At 53.0% G+C, this 23,785-nt stretch overlaps 1 protein-coding gene across 4 annotated transcripts in view; it reads left to right on the top strand.

Moving 5' to 3' along the window:
• The window catches only part of MYLK (myosin light chain kinase), a 246,884-nt gene that overhangs the window by 181,059 nt on the left and 42,040 nt on the right, over positions 1-23,785 (top strand). For all 4 annotated transcript variants that reach the window (XM_045287510.1, XM_045287508.1, XM_045287511.1 and 1 more), the window contains 3 exons: positions 8,713-8,763; positions 9,701-9,828; positions 11,973-12,126. In XM_045287510.1, coding sequence (XP_045143445.1) covers positions 8,713-8,763; positions 9,701-9,828; positions 11,973-12,126 — 333 coding nt within the window. The remainder of the gene's footprint in view (positions 1-8,712; positions 8,764-9,700; positions 9,829-11,972; positions 12,127-23,785) is intronic.

The raw sequence follows: 23,785 nt of genomic DNA, 5'->3' as shown, positions 1-23,785 counted from the left end.
TAGATTTACCTACCTCGTCTTTTGCTCTCTTGACTGCTGCTTCCCTGAGCATTGATTGTGGATCCACGCAAGAGGAACTCTTTGACCACTTCAAGATTCTCTCCATTTATCATGCTGCTACCGATTGGTCCAGTTGTGAGACTGTTGGTCTTCTTTGCACTGAGCTGTCATCCATACTGAAGGCTGCCGTCTTTGATCTTCACCAGCAAGTGCTCACGTTCAGCAAGCAAGGCTGTGTCCTCTGCTTATCTCAGGTTGTTAGTAAGCCTTCCTCCAATCCTGAGGCCTCATTCTTTTCGTATAATCCAGCTTCTCTGATGATTTGCTCAGCATGCAGATTGGATACGTATGGTGACAGGATACAATCCTAATGCACACCTTTCCTGATCCTAAACCAGGCAATATGCCCTTGTTGTGGTCATGCAGCTGCTTCTTGATCCGTGTCCGAGTTCCACATGAGCACAATGAAGTGTTCTGGAACACTCATTCTTCTCAAAGCTACACCTAGTTTGCTATGGGCCACCCTGTCAAATGCCTTTGCATAGTCAATGCAGCACAAGTGAACAGCTTTCTGGTATTCTCTGCTTTCAAACAAGATCCAGCTGACATCTGCAATGATATCCCTTGTCCCACATCCTCTTCTGAATCTGGCCTGAACCTCTGGCAGCTCCCTGCACCATACTGCTGCAACCGTGATTGGACGATCCTCTGCAAAATTGCACTTGCACACCACCATCTCACTGATACTGTTCTATGATTTGAGCATCCTGTTGGGTTATCTTGCTATGAAATGGGCATGAATATGGATCTCATTCAGTCAGTTGGCCGAGTAGCTGTCTTTCAAATGTCCTGGCATAGACGAGTGCTTCCAGGGCTTCATCACCTGGTTGGAACATTTCAATTGGTATCCCACCAATTCGTGGAGCTTTGTTTTTGGCTAATGCTTTCAGTGCAGCATGGACATCTTTCTTCCAGACCTTTGGTTCTTGATCATATGCTGCCTGCTGCAATGGTTGAATAGTTCTTTTTTGGCACAATGCCTGTATTCTTTCCGTTTTGTTTTGCTGCTTCCTACAACGTTTAATATTTTGCCCATAGAATCTTTCAATATTGCAACTCAAGGCTTGGATTTTTCTTTCATTCTTTCCGTGTAAGATATGCTGAGCATGTGCTTCCTGTTTGGTTTTCCAGCTCCATGCCAACAGTCCTATTGTTAATGTTTGTTAGGTGCCCTGGAGCCAGTTCCGACTCACAGTGACCTCATGTCCAACCGAGGGAAACTGCGCCTTCCTGACAATTCTTCCCAAGTTTGGGCCCCAGGTCGCAGCCTCTGTGTCGTGTGTCATTACATGGCATATGGCATGTGGCATTATAGTACTTTGTCTTCTCCAGCTGCCCTTTGAAACTTTCCGTCCAGCTCTGACTTCATCATTGTTTCCATCTGCTTTAGCTACCGACTCTGCGATCAAGAGCACGTTTCAGAGTCTCTTCTGACAGCCGCTTTGATCTTTTCTGTCTTTTTAATAACCATGGGCGTTCTTCATGAATTCCGCTCCCGCAGCTCACCAGTCTTCCGCCCTTCGTGTTTAATATACCAAATCAGTTCTTGGAATGTTCTCTCGCTTCAGGTGGGATTGGCTCAAGGCCCTATTTTGGCTCTCGTGGACGTGTTTTCATTTTGCTTCCACTTCAGCCTGAACTTACATGAGCCATTCAGAGTCTGTTACACAGTCACAGTCCACAGGGGGCCTGGCGTAAGCAGCTGATAGTGAGCATCTCCAGGGTCTCTTCCTGCAGATGTCGTCACTGGGTGTCTGCGTGCTCTGCATGGGGAAGTCTATGTCCAGTTGCCATTTGTGTTGCTGAAACAAAAAAGTGTTTGCTATGAAAAGTGATTGTTCTTGCAAAATTCCATCATGTGATCTCCAGCTTCGTTTCTATCACCAAGACCATGCTTTCCAGTGACTTTTCGTTTCCAGCTTTTGCATTCCCATCACCGGTAATTGCCAGTGCATCTCGATCGCCTGTTTGAGCAATTTCAGACCAAAGGCATTGGTAGAATTCTTCGATTTCTTCATCACTAGCTTACGTGGTTGGTGCATGAATTTGAATGCTAGATTGGATTTCCTTGTATGCGGGTAGACATATTCTATCACAAACAGCATTGCATTTCAAGATAGACCTTGAAACGCCCTTTGGCCCACGGGTGCAATGCCGCTTCTCTCGATGTGTCCCTCCCGGCACGGGAGACTGATTCTCCTTTGCAAAATGGCCAGTGCCGGTCCCTGCGTCTCGTGAATGCCCAGGATGGGGATCTGTATGCGTTCCATTTCATTTTGGACGACTTCCAATTTTCCTAGATTCATACTTCACACATTCCACCTTCCAATTATGAAGCGATTTGCAGCGACGTTTCCTTTGTAGTCTGTTCTTAGTCTGGAGGCGCCGCTGAAACCTGTTCACGTTGGGTGAGCCTGCTGGCATTTGAAATACCGGTGACACAGCTCCCAGCATCACACAGGCCACCACTGTATGACAAACTGACAGACAAGTGGTGGGGCCGCAGGTGGCACAAATGGTGAACACACTCAGCCCCTCATGAAAGGTAAGACTAGTGCACTCAGCCGCCAACCCAAAGGTTGGAAGTTCAAACCCCCAGAGCTACCTCAGAAAAAAGGTCTGGTGATCTACTTTTTAAAACTCAGCCCCTGAATAAAGTCCGGATGACAGATACTGGTGGTGTACCTAAGACGATGGGCCCTACCCACCTTTCAAGCCTGTAATGAACGCACCGTGAGGGATCATCTTTCAGCAAACTATGTTGTTGTTGTTATTGTGTGCCATCCAGTTGATCCTGTGATCATAGGTATGAAACACGCCAGGTCCCGTCCCGCCCTCACAATTGTTCCTGTGCCTGAGCCCGTTGTTGCAGCCCCGGTGTCGGACAATAGACGGGCCAATAACAGCCCCTGTAAGGCACATACTCATTAGAACAATCAACCACGGGAGACCAGAAAGGCGGCATTTGCCCAGAAACAGCGCTCAGAAGGCAGGCGGGACGGGAAAGAAGGATGGATAGAAAGGGGGAAGCCAGGGGTCAGTGGGAAGCACGGTGCTGCTGAGGAAACGGCGTCCAGTGTCACGCAGCATGGCGTGTCCAGGCTGTGGAAGAGGAAATGAACGTGCTGTGTAACCTTACAGCCAAACCACACGGTGCAGAAGGAGGGGGAGAAACCCCTGTGGAAAGCAGTTCTGTTCTGCTCATGTGGGGTCCGAATGACGAAAGCGCGCCTGGGCCTGTGGTTCGTTTTTCATGCTAGGAGTCAGGGCACTTAGGTCCCATGGGACTCAGTGACATCTGGCTTTTTAAACGCAGCAAAATCACCAGGCTCTCTTAGGAACCCATTCCTTTTTCACAAACTGCAAACAGTGTCAGGCTCCCTGCTTGGGTTTGGTGGATGTGGAAGCCCAACGAGAGAGAGGTGGTGGGCTCTTGGCTTGGCCACTCCGCTCATCCAGCTGGGGCTCCTGGAGACCAAGTTGGAGGTCACGTGACTCTGCTAGCCACGTCAGCCCAGAAAACCACGCCATCGGTTGCAGCAGATGGCCCTATAAAATATGTATAGAATAGGACACAGAGCATTGTTGACATTTAAAATTGTTTTCACGTATAGGAACCCAGGCCAATTCCAAATGCATAGAACAAATATGAAAATGTGGGCTTCAGTCTTTTTTTAAAATCATTTTATTGGGGGCTCGTACAATTCTTACCACAATCCATCCATCCATCCATCCATCCATTGTGTCAAGCACATTTGTACATTTGTTGCCATCATCATTCTCAAAACATTTTCTTTCTACTTGATCCCTTGATATCAGCTCCTCATTTTTCCCTCCCTCCTCACCCCCTCCCTCATGAACCGTTGATAATTTTTTTTTTTTCATGTCTTACACTGACCAATGTCTCCCTTCACCCACTTTTCTGTTGTTCATACCCCAGGGAGGGGATTATATGTATATCATTGCGATTGGTTCCCCCTTTCTCCCCCCGCCCCACCTTCCCCTTACTCTCCTGGTATGGCTACTCTCATTATTGGTCCTGAGGGGTTTATCTGTCCTGGATTCCCTGTGTTTCCAGCTCTTATCTGTACCTGCGTACATGCTCTAGTCTAGCTGGATTTGTAAGGTAGAGTTGGGATCATGATAGTGGGATGAGGAAGCATTAAAGAACTGGAGGAAAGTTGTATGTTTCATTGGTGCTATGCTGCACCCTGTCTGGCTCGTCTCCTCCCCGTGACCCTTCTGTAAGGGGGTGTCCAATTGTCTAAAGGTGGGCTTTGGGTCTCCACTCCACATTCCCCATAATTCACAATGATATGATTTTTTTGTTCTGGATCTTTGATGCCTGATACCTGATCCTGATACCTGACCTCGTGATCACACAGGCTGATGTGCTTCTTCCATGTGGGCTTTGTTGCTCCTGAGCTAGGTGGCCGCTTGTTTATCTTTAAGCCTTTAAGACCCCAGACACTATATCTTTTGATAACCGGGCACCATCTGCTTTCTTCACCACATTTGCTTATGAACCCACTTTGTCTTCAGTGATCATGTCAGGAAGGTGAGCATCACAGAATGCCAGATTATTAGAGCAAAGTGTTTTTGCATTGAGGGAGTACTTGAGTCGAGGCCCAGTGTCCGTCTCCTATCTCAGCACTAAGTGGTCTTCAGTATTATTGACCCACTGCACGGAAAGATAGGTGTCAGTTTGGGCTCTGTTTCTAGCCATGCAGGGTCACTCACAACCTCCAGGTGAGGGCAGGAGTTTGAATTCATCTGATTTAGTGCTGGGCAGCTTCCGGCCTTGTCATCTTAAAACCCCCGAGCTCACTACCGAGAGACGGTCAACTCTTCCCATCCCTGGTCCCCTAGCCCAGCCCACTGGAAGCCCTCCACCCAGCTCCTTGAAGACGGCCTTCTCTCCCCAGAGGAGCTCGGACCCTGCCTCTGGAAGGAACGCATTTTCCTGCCCTTGAGGACCCCTCTCTCCACAGATGCGCCTTCTCTGGGGGGCTGGGGGGAGAAGGGCAGAGATTTCGGGGCTCAGCCATTCCCATAACCCATCCCTTCTCTACTCCCAAGAGAGCTGGCTTTCCCTCCACTGTCTTCTCCTCTTCCGGCATCTTCGAGTTCTTCCTCGTTCCTAAGCCCTGGCCTTCTGCTTTCAAACCTGACCTCTCTCCCTCGCCTTCATCCCAGCTGCTCACTGTGGGCATCACCTGGAAGGGTCCTTGGACCCGACCCAACTTGGGGTTGTGTTCTTTTCCCCTAAAGAATGGACCTCTCCCCCAAATGTCCACTACCATTCCATATTCAAGTCTGAAATCTTTCATTTCTAGCCTCCCCCAGCTTCCTCTGAAATTCCTATTCTGGGCTTCTAGCCTACATACACACCAACTTCTCTCATCTAACCAATTCACCAGATGAAAGCCAAGCTCCTCATCTTTCACTCCCAAATTCCATGTATTCATCAATAAGACTATCCCCGTTTACCCAAGCAAGAAATCTCAAAGTATTCTCTGCACCTCCTGCTTGCTTGGCCCTTACCCGCCTCTCCACTGCCTTTACCAAGTCTGCCCCTGGATGGGTACCTCCCAAGATGATAGCGAGAGCCTCCTCTTTGCTTACCAACCCCCCAAGAATTAGACAGACCTGTAGAGCCCCTCTACCCAGCCTGACGACTGTCCGAGTGAGAACTCCCAGTTCTCTCGGGCAAATGCCTCTGCCCCACACTCAGCATCCTAGATCAACAGGACTTTGTGCACGGGCAGCATTCTCTACTGTTCTGTCCACTCAGGTAGCCACTGACCACACCAGGCTATTGAGCACTTGAAAGACGATGAGTGTGACTATGGCCATACAGTTCACAGTCTAACGCCGCACCGTTACATGACCAGGACTCCTCAAGGTCAGCCCTTGACATCGCTCTGTGAGCTGGACGGATGGCTCGGTCGTGGCACCTGCCTGGGAGAACTCGGTGCGAACAGACTTCACCTTGAGCTAAGACACACAATTAGTAACAGCTCTGTGACCTCAAGGTACTTCCATCAGGGACCCCTCCTGACAACAGTCCTTTGGAGGGCAGTCCGGGTGGTAGCAGGACCCTTTCTGTTTGAAGGGAAATGGGCCGCTGATCCTGGACCACAGGTGTACAGCTAATCATCTAAAGATGGCATCTCACAAGATGTCACAGAGCACTCCATGCCCAGCCAGTGCCCCACCACCCTGCAGAATTGAAGGTGGGCGGGTGAATACTAGCCCCCCTCCTCCAGTCAACAGTTACCGAATCCTTCTCTGGTGTGTGGGGGAGTCATAGGGGGGCACACTGGGAATCGGCAGTGAACAAAAAATGCCCCTTCCCTCCAAATCTTGCACTTTGGTAGTGGGGATGGGCGGACAGTAGGCAAACAGTGTGTGGGCAGTTTGCCATGTGGTGAGAAGAAGTGGGATAGGGACAGTGGGCATGTTGGGTGGTCAGGGAACAGCTCATTGGTGTGGTGACCATTTGTCATTTCTTTCTGGTATTGGGGTATCAGTTACATACAGCAACATCTACCTTTTTAGTGCACCGTGTGTAAGCCTTGTGACAAGCGTATAGCATGCGTCATCAAGTATCTCCCATGACAGTCACCCCAAGTAACTCCCCATGCCCCTTGGTAGTGAGCCTGACCCCCATCTCCGTTTGGTAGCCACTACTGTACTCTCTGACCTACCACAGTGCTTTCTCCAGAAAGTGATCAAAATGGAATGATCCAAGAGGGAGCCTTTTGAGTGTGACTTCCTTAGAACAGTGTATGTACAGGCGACCCCCACTGTGCGCGTATGGGTGGCTTAGTCCTTGCGTGAGGGTCCGTTGTGTGGACCCACCAGTTTGTCCACCTGTTTGCCAGTTGCGAGATATTTGGCTCCCTTCCCATTCAGGGCAATTCCAATGAAAGTTATGCTAAGCAATTGCAAACAGCGGTTTCGGGGACGTGAGTTTTTATTTCACTTAGGCAAACAGGTTAGATGGTGTGCTAGTCCAGGTAGACTAGAGAAAAAATCCAGAGACATTCATATGTTGTATAAGAAATAGCTTTATACACAAGAGCAACTGAATATGGAGAAAACATCCCAGTCCAGATCAAACCCATAAGTCTGATGTTAGCCCATATGTCCAATACCAATCTATAAATTCCTCTTCAGACTCACACAACACATGCAATGGTGCTGAATGCAGGAAGATCACAGCCAGTGGGTGGAAAGTCTTGTGGATCCAGTGGCAGTGGAAGCATCTCAGCACTGGCTCCTCCAGCTCCAGGGCTCTAGCATAGCTCCATGTGACTTATCAGCCAGTGTGTCTCATAAGGAGTGAGTGAGTGTCCCGCCTCCAGCGACCTATTTATCTCCTCAGCGGCTCCAAATGAGGTCATCAAGCTGCAAGCTGATTGACAGGCTAGAGACCACTCCTCACTCTTAAGTCTCAAATTGACAACAGATGATATAACGAGCACTGATGTCATTTGAGCCAAGTCCTTAAAGAAGGGGCAAAGTGAGCCAGGAGGCTAGCTGAGGATATTTTTCTTTTTTAAAAAAAAATCATTTTATTAGGGGCTCATACAACTCTTATCACCATCCATACATACATCAATTGTGTAAAGCGCATTTGTACATTCATTGCCCTCATCATTCTCAAAACATATCCTCTCCACTTAAGCCCCCGGCATCAGGTCCTCATTTTTCCCCTCCCTCCCCGCTCCCCCCTCCCTCATGAGCCCTTGATAATTTATAAATTGTTATTTTGTCATATCTTGCCCTGTCCGATGTCTCCCTTTACCCACTTTTCTGTTGTCCGTCTCCCAGGGTGGAGGTCACATATAGTTCCTTGTAATCAGTTCCCTCTTTCCAACCCACTCTCCCTCTACCCTCTCAGTATCGCCACTCACACCACTGGTCCTGTAGGGATCATCCGCCCTGGCTTTCCTGTATTTCCAGTTCCTATCTGTACCGGTGTCCATCCTCTGGTCTAGCCAGACTTGCAAGGTAGAATTCATGTCATGATAGTGGTAGTGGGAGCAGGGAGGAAACATTTAGGAACTAGAGGAAAGTTGTATTTTTCATCGTTGTTACATCGCACCCTGACTGGCTCGTCTCCTCCCTGAGACCCCTCTGCAAGGGCATCTCCAGTGGCCTACTCATGGGCTTTGGGTCTTCACTCTGCATTCCCCCCATCATTCACTATGTGAGGATATTTTTCTATCTTCCCTCTCGCAGCTCCTTCTACTTTCTGGGCCATCCCCCTCCTCCCTGCACCCCTCACCCCACCGTCCCCATTTGGGCTACTTGGAGGAAGTGGAGGGTGGAGAGAGACCTTTGGTGCTTCTCTCGTTGGTCTCTCTGCGCTAGCTCCTTTTCTGAAAACCAGGCAGGAGAGCAGTGAGGGAGGCTGGGTCTCTCTCCGGGCGAAGGCTTCTTTGAGTGCCCTCGTGGCCGCTCCAGGACCCTCCCCGAGGTCCTCTCAAGAACCAGTCTTGATCCTGAGCTGGCCCGCCTCTCCGGAAAGATACTAGAATGGTCTTTCCCGCAGGCGGGGGGCGGTGGGCAGGACGCTCTCTCTAGGGTGCCCCCACTTGGTGGGGTGAAAAGGAGAGTCACTCGTCAACATCTCTGTTTCAGGTGACGCAACTGTGAAAAAGAAACCTGCCCCCAAGTCGTCCACCAAAGCAGGTAACAGCCTGGCAGCATCTGGAGGCCTGCACGAGCGAGCTCCCTGTCCCTACCGGCCCGGCGACTGGCGGTGTGAGCCCAGTGGTCACCACCCCTCCGGGTTCAAGCTCGGCACCGTTCGGGCCAGAGCCGCCTGCTCTCTCCATGAGCCTCGGCACCACCTGGCCCCCCACCCACTTCCAGGACGGACTTCCCTTCCTACCTTTTGGAGAACTTCACGCAAAACCAGTCACATTCCCATCCCTTTTCCGAAAGTCTGACCAGCCCTCTGTCCTCCACGCTGCCCCACGTGTGTAGGATCTACCTCGTGCCGTTTTTTAATGGTCGGGGTGATGTGGAGGGTTAACACGCTCTGCTGAAAACCGGAAGGTTGGAGGTTTGGGTCCACCCAGAGGTGCCTCGGAAGAAAGGCCTGGCGATCTGCCTCCAAAAGTCAGCCAGTGAAAACCCTCTGGAGCCCAGTGCCGCTCTGACATGCGAGCCCGTTCAGTGACAGCTATCCCGTTTCTGTTCTTGTATTTCCTGCGGGACCCCTGTCTGTTTTCCATGGGAAGACATGTGACTATGTGAGCCACTAGCTTGAGTCTTTTTTGCCAAGTTGACCTGGAGGTTGGAAGACAAAGCTCCGCTTTGATGAACGAAAGCGTTAGAACACAGGTTGAGAAAATTAGGGCAAATCACACACGCCAGAGAAATGACTGAGTGGAGAATGCTGACCTGTAAATGCATGGTCGCTTCTGAGGGAACTGGGGCAAGCCTGGTGAGCCCGCCCACTCTGAGTCCACTCTGAGCCTAGTGCTGTCCCGTCTGCTGCTTTCCGCCTGACTCAGAAAGCAGAGTCACAGACCCACGGGGACAGTGGCGTCAAGTGAGATCAGCGTGTCTGAGCCTTGCCCCCAGCCCGCACGCCCTCACTCTCTTCTTGGTTCTCCCTCAGCCATGCCCCCGCAGATCACCCACTTCCCAGAGGACCAAAAGGTGCGCGCCGGCGAGTCCGTGGAGCTGTTTGGCAAGGTAGCGGGCACCCAGCCCATCACCTGCACCTGGATGAAGTTCCGAAAGAAGGTCAGTAACAGAAGGTGGTCATCTGAGAGCAGCTAGCACAGTTCGGGGCTAAGAGCACCAAGCTGGTCCAGGATGGGGACAACCAAGCCCAAATCATGGGCCGTAGAGATAGGAGGGACCCCTCACCCACCCATCATCCACCTATCCGACCTGATTTCTTAGTCACCTTTTTTCTAAATCCATGAAGGGTACACGCTTTGTAGGCCGGTCATTGGTAGACTTGAGCCAGCTGTGGAGGAGGAAGGAGGGCCCCCATCCCATCTGACTCTGATACCCCGCGCGAACACCTGCTTCAGAGTCAGGAAAACCAACCACTGAGCACTGCCCCTGGGAGCCCACGCTGGAGGAATCAAAAGTGAATCTGAGTTTTTGAAGGGATACTTCATATGTTAGATAGAAACTGGAATATGGGCCCACTACCATTTATATCATCGGTCCCCAGACTGATTTGGCTTACTGCCCCCTTTTCGGAGGGAGAAAACCTCCCCCGGCGACCCCCAGCAACGAGAAACATTTGTATCTGCTTTTGCACCACACACCCTCCCCAGACCATTCCATCCTCTCAGAGGGCAGTGTATGAATTACAGTCATATTCTTAAAGAAAAGCCTGACTTTTCTAAACAACCCGCTTTTAAAGAGACGTGGGGAGGCTGGCCATTCCCACGGGACTCTTGTTGGCATGGCCTGGTAGCCTGTGCCCATCTGCATGACTGGTGGGGACCCCGGCGTGGCAGGGCTGGCAGTGACCAGGAACACTACAGAAGGGTGGTCACCCCTGAGTCCTCTCTGTTTCTGGGCCGTTCACACTGTCCTGGGAGGCTACTCCAGCAAGGAGGGCTGATCTCTTAAGTTGGCCGTGGTCATTCCGAACACGCTTGCCCTGCGCTCTGACTGGGAGACTGTTGGCTGCAGTGGGTGAAACCACCTCCCTTTCCAGAGACCTTTGGCCAATCCTAGCTCTCCCAGTGGAACGCTCAGGAGGGACGGGGATGGTCCCGTGTCTGTGCCGCCCAGCACGGTGGCCACCAAGCACGTGGGGTGTGTCTAGTGCAACTGAGGACATGAATCTTTAATTTCATACACTTAAAAAATTCTGACTTTATGAGACTTAACTCACTCACCGTAAAATCCACCCTTTTAACATATACAGTTCAGCAATTTTTAGGATAATCCCAAAATATGCAACTAGCAACACTCTGATCCCAAGACATGGTCATCACCTTAAAAAGAAATCTCACACCATCCTCATTCACGGTCACTTCTCATTTTCCCCGTTTCCCCAGGCCCTAGCAATCCATGACTGATCTGCTTCCTGTCTCGATGGCTTTGCCTCTTCCGGACACTTCCTGTCACTGGAATTGTACCGTGTGTGGCCCCTCGTGTCTGGCTTCTTCCATTCAGCATGAGCTTTCAAGGCCCTTCCATGTTGTAGCGCGTATTAGGACCTTAGTCCTTTTTTGTGGATGGCCAAGTAATAGTTCCTTGTCTGGATCTGCCTCAGTGTTGGTATCCATTCATCAGCTGATGAGCATTTGGGTTGTTTCCACTGCATTCATTAAACTTCAGTGGTCGCAGGTGTCTAGTGGCTCCAGTCTTCAACAGCAGAGAAGAAGGCAGCCCCCGGGTGTAGAGCAGTGGTTCTCAACCTTCTGAATGCCGCGACCCTTGAATACAGTTCCTCATGTTGCGGTGACCCCCAGCCATGACATTATTTTTGTTGCTACTTCATCACTGTCATTTTGCTACTGTTAGGAATCAGGTGAGCCCTGTGAAAGGGTCATCCGACCCTCAAAGGGGCTGCCACCCACAGATTGAGAGCTGCTGGTGGAGATGCCGTGGGTGACTGTGCCCAGCTGGGCTGGGGGGACACGGGGCGCTCCCGAACAACATTCTGGGAGCAGTGAGGGCTAACTGGATTCGTTCACCCTGACCCACTCGTCACCCTCCCTGCCTGCCCAGATCTGAGCACCCCCGGGGCTGGGGGTGATGGGGCTGGTCAAGGGGAGACTTGCCTCTGGATGCAGAGCTAAGCCCAGAGGCCAAGCCCCTCCCTGCATGCCCCGCTGCGCTCCTTATGGGATGAGGTGGGGAGAAGCGGGAGCAGGGGCCCCATCTCTTTCCTGATGCCGTCCCCTTGCCCGCAGATCCAGGAGAGCGAGCACATCCGGGTGGAGAGTGGCGAGGGCGGCAGCAAGCTCACCATCCTGGCGGCGCGCCAGGAGCACTGTGGCTGCTACACCCTGCTGGTGGAGAACAGGCTGGGCAGCAGGCAGGCCCAGGTCAACCTCACGGTGGTGGGTGAGTCTGCTGCCCGGAGCCATGGCATGGTGGGGGCTCGGGGAGGGGGAAGGCCGCAGGCCCGCCCGCAGGTAGGATGGCTGCGCCACAACACCTCGTGCACGGCGGGGCAGGAGGTGGGGGGCTGACCCTTCTTTGGACCCATGACCTTTCTGTCCATAGCCTCCTGCTTACCCAACTTCCCCTCCTCATCACTTTCCCACGGCCCACCCTTTGTTCTGACCCAGAACAATCTGACCGGATTCCAGACATCCCCAAGGCCTTCACCTCCAGCAGGTCCTTCCGGCTACTCTCCCGCTTGGCCCAATGGGGAGGATGAGGCCCCCACTTGAGGCCCACTGACTTCCACCTTCAGCTCCTTCTCCCTCTGGTCCACTGCCTCCCTTACTCTCTGGCCCCCCCTGTGAAGCCCCACCTCCAAGCAAGGCTACCTGAAGTCATGACTCCTGATTCGAGGGCACTGTAGGAAGATCACATGACCTCAAAGACTGATCACTCGACTCAAGTGACCTCCAGGCTCCACTGTGGCATGGGGTGGGGTGGGGAATCAGACATCCTTTTCCTTGTCCCTGGTCACTCATTCTCAGTGGCAGCTGGTCTCCATGTTTCCCCAGCCTGCAGGCCTGGGTCTCCAACTCCTCTGGGAGACAGGAGGCGGCAGGCACGTGTTTGCTCAGCATCTTGCCCTACACCACGAGGGTCTCTCCGTAGGTCCCGTTCGGATCCACCCTCCGGGCCCTGAGTGTGGGCCATCCCTCTCTTGCCTGAGACTGCTCCGGTGCTCTTGATGCCAGCTTCTTGGGGCCCATCCTCCACCCCAACTCTGGTTTCTCCTCTTCCTCTCCTTCCCCACTGGCTCCTCCCAGCAGCCCACACACAGTGCCTGGGCTTCCAAAATAGTATTCGACCTGCAATATTGTCCTTGGCTGTTTTATTGTGGTTCAGGTGCAAGTTGACAGATCACACTGGTTTCCCCTTCGATGATCGATGATCGATGGAGCTTTTGTCCAGTGACCTGAGCACCAATTCCCTCGGTGACGGCACTCTCCCCCACTTCTTCCCTGTGCTCTCTGGTTCCTCTTGCCCATTCTGCCCCTTCCCGCCTTCTGAACCTCATGTTTCCGTCTCCCGGGGGTGATCGTTCCTAGCCGCACACCCTCCTGAGTGTTAGTGTTCCCTTTATGGGCTTCTCTCCGCTTTGGCTGCAAGGCCATCTCCGGGAGTGGGTTCAGGGTTCCGTTCCAGGCTTGAAGCATGTCTCAGGACCATCGTCTCCAGGGTTCCACCAGTCTCATGGCAGAACAGTCAGCCTGGTCTTTTTCACGATCTTGAATTTGGTTCCACACTCTTCTCCCACTCTGTCCAGGACCTCCTGTTGGGGTCCCACTCAGAGCTGTGGGCAGTGGTGGCCAGGTGCCATCTGCGCCTCTGGTCTCCAGCTGGTAGGGGCAGTGGGGCATGCAGTCCATTCACCCCTCAGACTGTCCTTTTCCTTCATCTTCTTTGCTCCCGGCGGGAAGACACCTGTAGCTGTATCTTAGATGGCTGCTCAGGACCTTTGAAGGTCCCAGCCAGTCACTACTCACCAAAACAGGATGCAGAATGGCCTCTGGATGGACTGTGTTGTGCCAACTGACCTAGACGTCCTTTGAGACGAGGGTCCTGAGGCCTCAAGCCCAGGAGCTCAGGCCTCAACTTGTGTCATTGTGGCTGAGCTGTTTGCCTACACTCCATGTGTGCTCTTCCGTGTGCCTGGATTCACCTGTACCACAGACACATACGTCTGTAGAACTGTTATTGTTGCTGCTGCTGCTGTGAGTGCTGTTGGGTCAGTTCTGACTCAATAGCTCAGGCCTCAACTTGTGTCATTGTGGCTGAGCTGTTTGCCTACACTCCATGTGTGCTCTTCCGTGTGCCTGGATTCACCTGTACCACAGACACATACGTCTGTAGAACTGTTATTGTTGCTGCTGCTGCTGTGAGTGCTGTTGGGTCAGTTCTGACTCCCCGTGACCCTGCGTACGACAGACAAGATGCCGCCAGGTCCCGGGCCACCCTCGTTTGAGTCACTCTGACAGCCACTCTCTCCAGCTTCCTCTTTTTCATCAGCCCTGTGCTTGACTGAGCGTGATGTCTTCTCCAGTGACTGGCTCCTCCTGAGAGCACGCCCAAGCCTGTGATCTGTGTCTCCCCATCTCCACATGGAAATACCACCTGCCGCGCTATATGTGCTCTTGGATGTGGTCCCCTATGCCATCCCACACTTGTTCTGATACATAGCTACCTATGTATGCACTTGTAAATTATTAATTGTTATTACTGCGACTAGCCCTGCAGTATTGCCCTGCACTAGTCTCCCTGCCCTGTCTCCTCTCTCTTTACAGCCAGTCTCTCTGAAAGGAGGTAGTCTCTACTCTGATTCTGTCTCCTCACCTCCCAGGCACTCTCCGCCTTCCTTCAGATACAGCCATGGCCTCCTTCGCCCTCTGGGACTGGCCCCTGAGGTCACCACCACTCCCTTTTCCTTAGCACCTGCTTCCCAGTACTGAGTCTGTCTTCCAAAGGATTTTTGAGTTCACTTTTTTCCTCCATCCAAGTCTCCATATTCTTCATGGGCTGGTCAGCTTTCAGCTCTCTGGATGGCCACTGAAGGTTGGCAGTTCAAACCTGCCCAAGACACCACCACAGACAGGCTCGCTGATGTGCTGCATGAAGATTATAGCCCAGGAAACCTCAGGAGCCACTTCTTTGTAGTACACGGGCTCACCTGGAGCCTGAACCGACTTGATAGCAACAGGGAGCGGTCAGCTCTCCCTTGAACTATCAAAGCAGCTTCCCCTCTGGTCCCTGCGGTTGTGCACAGCTGGCTCCAGCTGGTCCCCACAGGAGAAAGTGCTCAGCCGAGCAGAGGCACGAGCAGATGAAGGCACAGGCAGTCGAGTGTCACAGGAGGGCTTACACGCGAGCCCCTGTGACCTGGTGAGTACGGGCATGTGCATGAGGCCTGCTGGGGTTCCATTTACCTGTGACTTGGCGAAAGTCAGCAAAGGGGCCAGGAAAGTTTGCACACGAGGCCTCAGTCCGCCTCTTTGTGATGCACGCCATTCAACTGCGTGAAGGGTGCTCCGCTGGCCCTTCCTGTGTGTGTTCACAATAACAATAATAGGAACTTCCGTGGCTTAAAGGCCTTCCCCTGGAATCGCTTCTGGGGGTGTTTTGTTGTTGTAGTTTTGTTTTACATTTTAAGGAGAACACTTATTCAGTCATAAAAGGGACAAAGACAACACGAAGACTCGGCCCCTTCTTCTAGACAAGGGAGGCCAGGAGCAGCAGGTCATTCATATGGCATCTGAGGAACCAGGAGGCTAGTTAAATTAGGCCTCGAACCAAGAACGCTGTCACAGATTCCTGATTGGGAGCAGATCAGACATCGTAGTTACAGGTAGGAACTACAGAAGTGGGGACAGGGCCATGATTGGGACACGGACATCATGCTAGGTGGAATCGCTTACCAGGTAGGCCCAGGGCCTTCTCCAACGCAGGTGGTCAGGCTGTTCCTGGTAGCCCGGGGCTCATCATTGTGCACCCCCTAGACTGTTCTCCTTCAAGGGCACCCCAGGCATGCCCCTCAGAGACACGCCCCTCCCTGGACTGCAGATGATCCACCATCCAACGCTCTCCGCCCGAGGGCAACACCAGCTACACCCTTGGTTAATGAATGTTCAGAAGGAATTCCACGGGAGCCTGATCCACCTGGGGACCCTGCAGGTGGATTTGGAGCTTTCACCGTCAGCCATTGTCTTCTGCAAAAAGGGTGCTCAGAAATTAAGCTCGAATGCAATATCCCTCCTCTGATCAGGAACTACAGTTTTCATGTTTTGATCACAAAGACCAGTGTGCTTTCTCCATGTGGACTTGGCTGACACCTCACTCAGATGGCTGCTTGTTAAGACAAGCCTTTAAGACCTCTTATGGAGGTGTTAGGGCATGAAGTTAACCATTAGAGTAGGTAGCTGTTAGGGTCTCTTGTAGTCCTCTTGTAGTCTTTGATCCCCCCTTGTCCTCAAGGAATTTTCTTCGTCCATCTTTATCTCCTGCAAGAGGGAGATGAGACTCTCTGCTCCTATAAAGATGTGCAGCCTCAGCACCCCACAAGGGCAGTTCTCTCTGTCCTATAGGTCGCTGCGAGCCAGAATTGGCTTTTATTTGTTTCATTTTTGTATCTTTGCCTCCAGTCCACACCTTGGCACTCAGATGGGCAGGTCTAGCTGTCCCGGCATTTCGAAGGGAAAGCAGGGTCCAGTATAAGCAGCATCACGGTGCACCCGCGGCCATGTGGGAGCAAGCGCTCAAGTTCTCACACGTCTGTCCTCCAGACGCCAAGCACGGGGGTGCACAGGGGTGCAGAATGTCCCAAATGAGGTAGGAATGCTCTGGCCAGAAGATTCATCTTAAGGGTGGCACGCAGGCCTTTGGGGAAGCTGTTCCCCGGCAAGGGCACAGCCACCGCACTCATTCGTCACTCGCTGAGCCCTGGCAAGCCCTGCCACATCTCCCTCCGGGCCCTAAGCAGGTAGAGAAGAGGGAGCCCCTGTCTGACCCGAAGGCGGCACAGAACATCAGAGAACAAAGGATGGGAAGACACGTGAGGTGGCCCTTGAGCCATGTCGAAACCAGCTGCCAAAACAGACCATAGGTTCCAGGCCTGGTTCCTTGAACAAGAAGTGCTACAAACCCCCACCCCCAGCACACACACACACACACACACACACACACGCACACGCACACGCACACACACCAGCACACCACCACCACCACACCACCACACCACCACACCACCCCTACCCCCAAGAACCAGAGAGGACCGATCTCCCGTGTCCACTCCCCCTCCCCTGTGGCCTTGGCCTTCCCCTCTGCTTCCGCTGCCCCCTCAGCCTGTGCCCCTCACCCCTTGCTGGGTTTCAGCTTTCTCCGTGCCACCATTCTGCCCTTTCCCCTCCGGCCTGCTGGTCTTCCTCGCAGCCCCTCTCTCCGGAGGCTCTGGGTCAGGAGCTCGAGGCCTGCGCAGACCGATGTGGGGAAACAGGCTTCTCCTCTGTAAGAGCAAAGACGGGTCCTTCTCTCGCCCTTTCCCTCGGGTGTCCCGAGACGCCTGCTTCAGCAGTTGCCCTGAGGAGTCGGGGCCTTCCGGGGGCTACTGACTTCAAGTGGACCTCGGCCCACACCTCAGGGGCTTGTCCCCCTGCCTGGGTGACTTTGGGGCCAGTCCCCTTCTGTCCCCGTGCCCCTGCCCCTGCCCCGCTCTGCTGCCATGCCCTCCCCTCCCCCAGCCCCACCGGCTGCAGTCCTGGCCTTTTATGGTTGAGTTTCTCATTCTCCGAGGCCAGTGCTGACAGGGCCATCGCGTGGCCGCCTGCCAGCTGGCAGGAGCAGCATGTTAAATGCCGTCCCGGGAGGGGAATGGAATGGAGGGGAGCCGGGCTTTCTGTCTGCCTCCCCCTCGGAGAGCCAAGAATAGAACTGCTCAATAGAGGGGCTCACACTGACGGACAGAGCACCCACCGCCACATTCCCTCGGAGTGCATGCATTCCGACTCCGGCCGGGGTCAAGCGGGGTTCCACACAGATTTACCTGACGCCCCTGGAGACGTCTGTGTCCTAGCTGCTCAGGGGTGTGTGTGTGTGTGTGTGCGCGCGTGTGCGTCTATTAAGTCGATGTAAAAGGTAAATGAGATTTAGCAGGAGTTGTGCCCCCCGCCCCCCGGGGGTGGGTGGGGGATGGGGGAATGTGGGGGGCTGTTTCCCCACACTTTGGAAACATCCGGGCCAGCTAAATAAGGCCGGCTGGCTCAGGCTCAGCCTTTGAGGCGGTCCCTTCTCAGATGGCGTGCATTTCCAGCACACCCCTCCCCTCTTTCCCAACACGCAGTCGGAGGCTGCTGGTTCACAGTGATGATAAAGCGGTGGTTCTCAACCTTCCTGATGCCACCGTGACCCTTTCAGACAGCTCCTCATGTGGTGGTGACCCCCAACCATGAAATTATTCTCCTTGCTGCTTCATCACTCGCATTTTGTTACAGTTATGTTTTCTGATGGTCTTAGGCAACCCCTTGGGAAAGGGTCGTTTCCCCCCCCCACAGGGGTCGCGACCCGCAGGTTGAGAACCTGCAGGCTGCGATAAAGCCTGCCCTCGACCTCCACTGAAGTGCAGGCTGTTTCGCTGTTGTGTTGTGGTCAGTTGCCAAGTCGGCAGTTGTGTTGTGACTCATGGCAACCATGTCTGTGTGTAGCAAAGCAAAAAGTTGGCCTGGCTGTCGCTGGGGTCTCTGCTCCATGGTCACCCCACCCCCCACCTCCATGGAAGCGGGGAGAGGGGGGGTGCTCGTCTCGCAGCCCTGAGGGACAGTACTCAGTTGTGATCCTGAGGGCTCACACTGACCGGCTTTTTCACTGTCCGTCTCCGCCGGGAAGCTCCAGTGAGACTGCCCCCTACACATGGCCCTGTTGGTGTTAGAAATCCTAGTGGCCTCGCTTCCTGCAACACAGGGGCCACCACAATTCCACCACACGGGAACAGAGGGGTGGTGCTGGCTGTTTGGGAGCCTGGGCGAGTGGGATGACCACGAAGCCTCGGACTGTGGCCCGGTGAGCAAGTGTGGGTGCTACCTGGGAGATGTGATATGAGAGAGAGCCACACAGCCCCAATGGTGACCCCCTCAGCGGAGCTGCCAAGCAGCAGGAGAAGACCGGTCTTTTCACTTCTTCAAAGGAGAAGAGCTGAGTCGAGAGAGTCCCACGCACCAAGTCAGCCCCAAGGACTCTCTGAGTGTCGAACGGGTCCCAAGGAGAGAAGGGTCCCCTTCAGAAGGCATGGTGCAGGCTCCATCCAAGCTGAGTCTTGATCTTTTTCGGCCGGACAGCCTGGGAAACAAAAAGGCCCAGGAGCTTGGGCCTGCAGGTCTGGGACAATCTGCATTAGGCTCCACCTTGCTGGGGTTCCCTAGGATTCCCCTCTGTGGGCTGGTTCCCATCTCCAGCTAGGATGGGGTTGGTAGAGCGGGGGCCTGCTAGGGGCTGTCTTCCGGGAGTCAGAGACAGCGAGGGGAGGGTGTCCAGACAAAGTGTGGCCATAGGCCACCTTCACACACGCAGACACACAGAGACTGGGTGGATGTTCTCTTCTGGGCCAGGCTGCAGAGACTAGATCTTCTACTCGCCCAGGAGTGAGAACCTTTCCTGAGCAGCGAATTCCTGGGGCTGCTGCCATTTGAGACCCTTCTTTTAGATGCAGTGTTTCCCAGTCTGTCAGTCCCGGTCCCCAGGGAACCAGGGGAGAATGCTGAGGCAGCAGGGAGCTCCAGGTCCTAGCCACCCTGCCAGCCTCCCCCCGGGCCGGCCCCCACCTGGGTCTCCCTCCCAATCTGAATTTGTCTGGGTATTTGGTGTGGATGGGGGAGCTCACGGAGCTGTGTGCCCCTCCTCTAGTGGGTTTGCAGCTCTGTCTGTGCTTCTGTGTGCGGATTGGTGGGTTAGAAGAACAGCGAGCTCGAGGGATGGGTTGGGGTGGGGGGAAAGCTTCCAATCTCATGTGACTTCAGAGGGGTGAGCCTGCAGTCTCTTCTGAACTTCTTAATTGGTATCAGATTGCTTGAAAGCACTGAGGCTCCACTTGGAATGAAAACCCCACTCCCCGACTTGGCAGCCCCCCTGTGCCACGGGTTGTGATGTCTGCTGCCCGCCAGGCCTCCTCTCCCGCTCAGCCAGCGATGTCTGAGAGGCAGGGCTCACGACGGCTCACCTGCAAGTCCCATTCCTCAGTTTCCCTTTTCTTGACCAAAGAAAGCAGTAGGGTGGACACCGGTCAGCGTGTAGCTGCCTTCCTTGCGCACAGCTGCGTGGTTCTGAACTTGTCCGGACAGACAGACATCTTCCAGACCTGTTCTTCACGGGAAACAGAGAGCCTGACTTCTCATCCCACTTTGGGCTTGTTTGACTTCCCTCTCTGTGTCCCCAGAGGACCTGAACCACTTTGCCTCTAAGAGAGTCAAGAGTGATAAACAATGTAGGCAACACCAGGACTAAAGAGACCCATCTATCTTTCAGAACAGACTGTCTTTCTAAGGGAACCTGTTAAATAGCAGTGAAAGTTCTCCCAGAGTGATAATGATGGAGGAGACCGGGAAGTGCCCGGTCCCAGGGCCAGGGGGCCAGGGAGGGCGCTTCCGGCCAGGCATTCTTGGCTGCAGTACAGAAGGTGGGGTGTGTGTGTGTGTGGTGTGTACACACATATGCATGGGCTCTGAGTGCAGGACACAGGCAGATCTCACAGAGATGTTGCTGGCTCGGCTCCAGACCACTGCAGTAAAGTCAGTTATGCGAACTCCCTGGGCACACACATAAAGTTGTGTTGATGCTACCACAGCTGCTAAGTGTGCCCGTGCTCTGGGGGAAAGTCTGGACTCCAGTGCGAATTACCGAAGAAGAAACGCGACTCCGAACCTGAAGGTGAGCGCAGGTGATTGGAGGGAGGGTCCTGATCGACCTGCTCAGCGCAAACCAGAAAACCAAACAAGCCACCATCCAGCAGTGCCAACCACTGGTGACCCGACAGGCAGACGAGCCCTGCCCCACTGGGTTGCCGAGACTGGAAATGGGTAGGCCAGCAGAAAGCCTCATCTTTCTCTCTCGGAGCGGCTAGTGGGTCCCCACGGCTGACCTTGTGGCTGACAACCCAGCTCGTAACCCAGTATGCCACCAGGTGCCTTGTTGCTCAGCACAGGGTGACCACAAACCGTCAATTTGGAGGGGGGGTGCGGGACGGGGGGGGGATCCACTGAAGGGAAATGCAATACAAGATGTGCCTGGATTCTGTGTGCAGCTTAGACCCTTTGTGTAACCTAAAGGTTGGCAGTTCAAACCCACTCGGAGGTGCTGTGAGATAAAGACCGACCATCTGCCTCCATCGAGTTCACAGACAGGAGCGCCCTGGCGGGGCCCTGTGCCCACGGGGCTGCCCGGAGTTGGGATGGCCTCGCATTATAGGCTTGGTGCTTTGGTTCATGGGCACACAACACACACCTGGAATTCCCGGGGAGGGATTTTCTTTGCTCCCCAGGCCCACGGGGTCATTGGCCTTTCCAGGCGCGTAGGAGGCACGTTGCCAGGTACTTTACCTGAGCTGGCTTACTGGATTCCTGCAAAACACCTCACAGGCAGGCACATCTGGGCACCGCTTTCCACTGAGAAAGATGAGCCAGTCCTGGGAGTTCAGGAACTTGCTGGAGCTCAGAGCTGGCAGGCAGGAGCCCGGGTCTCTTTGCCCACATGAGGAGGTCCGCATGCACCAGCTGTGCCATGGGATGGAAGGTTCCCAAGCCCAGACACCTGGAACCACCAGCCACTTGAGGAAACTAGGTCCGGAATGAGAATCAGCTCTCTACTCCCGTAAAGAGTTGCCTCTCCGAGCCCCGGGGCTGTGCATTTGCCCTGTCCTCAGGGTCGCGAGGAGGCAGCACCGACTCGACTCGCGACAAGGAGTGAGGATAACAGAGTCTGCAAAGAGCAGAAACCTCCTCCCCATATGGGAGATTTGACTTGATGTTAGCGCCTGCTCATCTGGAGGGGAAGGCACTCACTAAGAGCTTCTTCCTGTGGGAGCCCTGGGCTCATTCCGTTCGCCAAGAGTCAGAATCGACTGGATGGCGCTGTGTGTGTGTGTGTGTGTGTGTGTGTGTGTGAGAGAGAGAGTAACTTCAGGCTCTCAGAAACCTCAACAGAGCATACAGGGAATTCCAATATGGCCCCTTTCCTCCAATATGGTTTCCTCTGTTTTTCACGTCTTGCATGCCCGTGGTACACTTAGCACAATTGATGGACCTATATGGATACATTAGGATTAGCTGATTAGCTAAAGCGCACCGTTTACATGAGGGTTCCCTCTTTGTGTGGTACGTTCTGTGTGCTTTGCCAAATACCAGGGTGCTTCAGAGAAGGTCATGGGAGAATGAATGAAAAAGATCATGTACCTTTTTGAAGGCCCCTGGTACAGAAGGTCTCCCATTACAGCATCAGCAGTCTCCTGCCCCAACATGTCCTGTGTCCTACCGGCTCACCTTACCTCCCCCGATCTGAGCCCCTGACACTCACTGACCTTTGCACTGTCTCCATCCTTTTGCCTGTCCCGGGTCATTATGAAATCGGAGCCACACAGGAGTATGCAGTCTGTTCAGACTGGCTTCATTCATGGGGTACCAGGCAGTCCGGTCCTTCCTTGCCTGCTAGCTCTCTCTCTATTTCTAATGGCTGCCTGATGCGTGTTGTATGATGCACCCCAGCTTGTCCCTCCACCTGACCTTCCCAGGGGATCTGGGTCTGCCTTCACGTCGTGCCATTAGGAGTTAAACCACTGGAAACTAGTTGGTTTCTGATACTCTTTTTTTTAATCATTTTATTGGGGGCTTATACAACTCTTACCATCATTCATCCATCCATTGTGTCAAGCACATTGGTACATTTGTTGCCATCATCATTCTCAAAATATTTGCTTTCTACTTGAGCCCTTGGTATCAGCTCCTCAGTTTTTCCCGTTTTCCCGTCCTTCCCACTCCCTCATGAACCCTTGGTAATTTATAAATTAATATTATTTTGTCATATCTTACACTGTCTCATATCTCTTTTCACCCACTTTTCTGTTGTCCATCCCCCAGGAAGGAAGGTTATATGTAGATCCTTGTAATCAGTTCCCCCTCTCTACCCCACCTTCCTCCACCCTTCCAGTATCTCCACTCTGATCACTGGTCCTGAGGGGTTCATCTGTCCTGGATTTCCTGTGTTTCCAGTTCCTATCTGTACCAGTGTATATACTTTGATCTAGCCAGATTTGTAAGGTAGAATTGGGATCATGATAACAGGTGGGGAGGAAGCATTTAAGAACTAGAGGAAAGTTGTATGTTTCATCATTGCTACACAGCACCCTGACTAGCTTGTCACCTCCCCGCGACCCTTCTGTAAGTGGATGTCCAGTTACCTACAGATGGGCTTTGGGTCCCCAGTATGATTTTTTGTTCTTTGATGCCTACTACCTGATCACATCAACATCTTGTGATCACACAGGCTGGTGTGCTTCTTCTATGTGGGCTTTGTTGCTTCTGAGCTTGTTGATCTTCAAGCCTTTAAGACCCCAGACGCTGTATCTTTTGATAGCTGGGCACCATCAGCTTTCTTCACCACATTTTCTTATGTACCCACTTTGTCTTCAGCGATCATGTTGGGAGGGTGAGCATCATGGAATGCCAGTTTAATAGAACAAAGTGTTTTTGCATTGAGGGAGTACTTGAGTAGAGGCCCAATGTCCATCTGCTATCTGAATACTAAACCTATAACTATATGCACATAGATTTATTTCCCCCTTATCGTATATAAATATATTTACATATGCACATGCCTGTATTTAGACCTCTAGAAATGCTCATTTGCCTCCCAGTTCTTTCCTCTATTTTACTTTCCTCTTGTCCCACTATTATGCTCAGCCTTTATTTGAGTTTCAGTAATTCCTCTCCATTACATTGCCCTTGATCAAGCCCTACCAGGCCTCTTACACCCTCCTTGCCACTGATTTTGGATCACTTGTTGTTCCCTTGTCCCTGGGTTTGTTACCCCC

This window comes from Echinops telfairi, unplaced genomic scaffold (genome assembly GCF_000313985.2).
Source record: "Echinops telfairi isolate 266 unplaced genomic scaffold, ASM31398v2 ScPeMD7_17;HRSCAF=63, whole genome shotgun sequence".
In the NCBI taxonomy this organism is placed as follows: Eukaryota; Metazoa; Chordata; class Mammalia; order Afrosoricida; family Tenrecidae; genus Echinops; species Echinops telfairi.
This window is presented reverse-complemented; position numbering and strand designations above follow the sequence as displayed.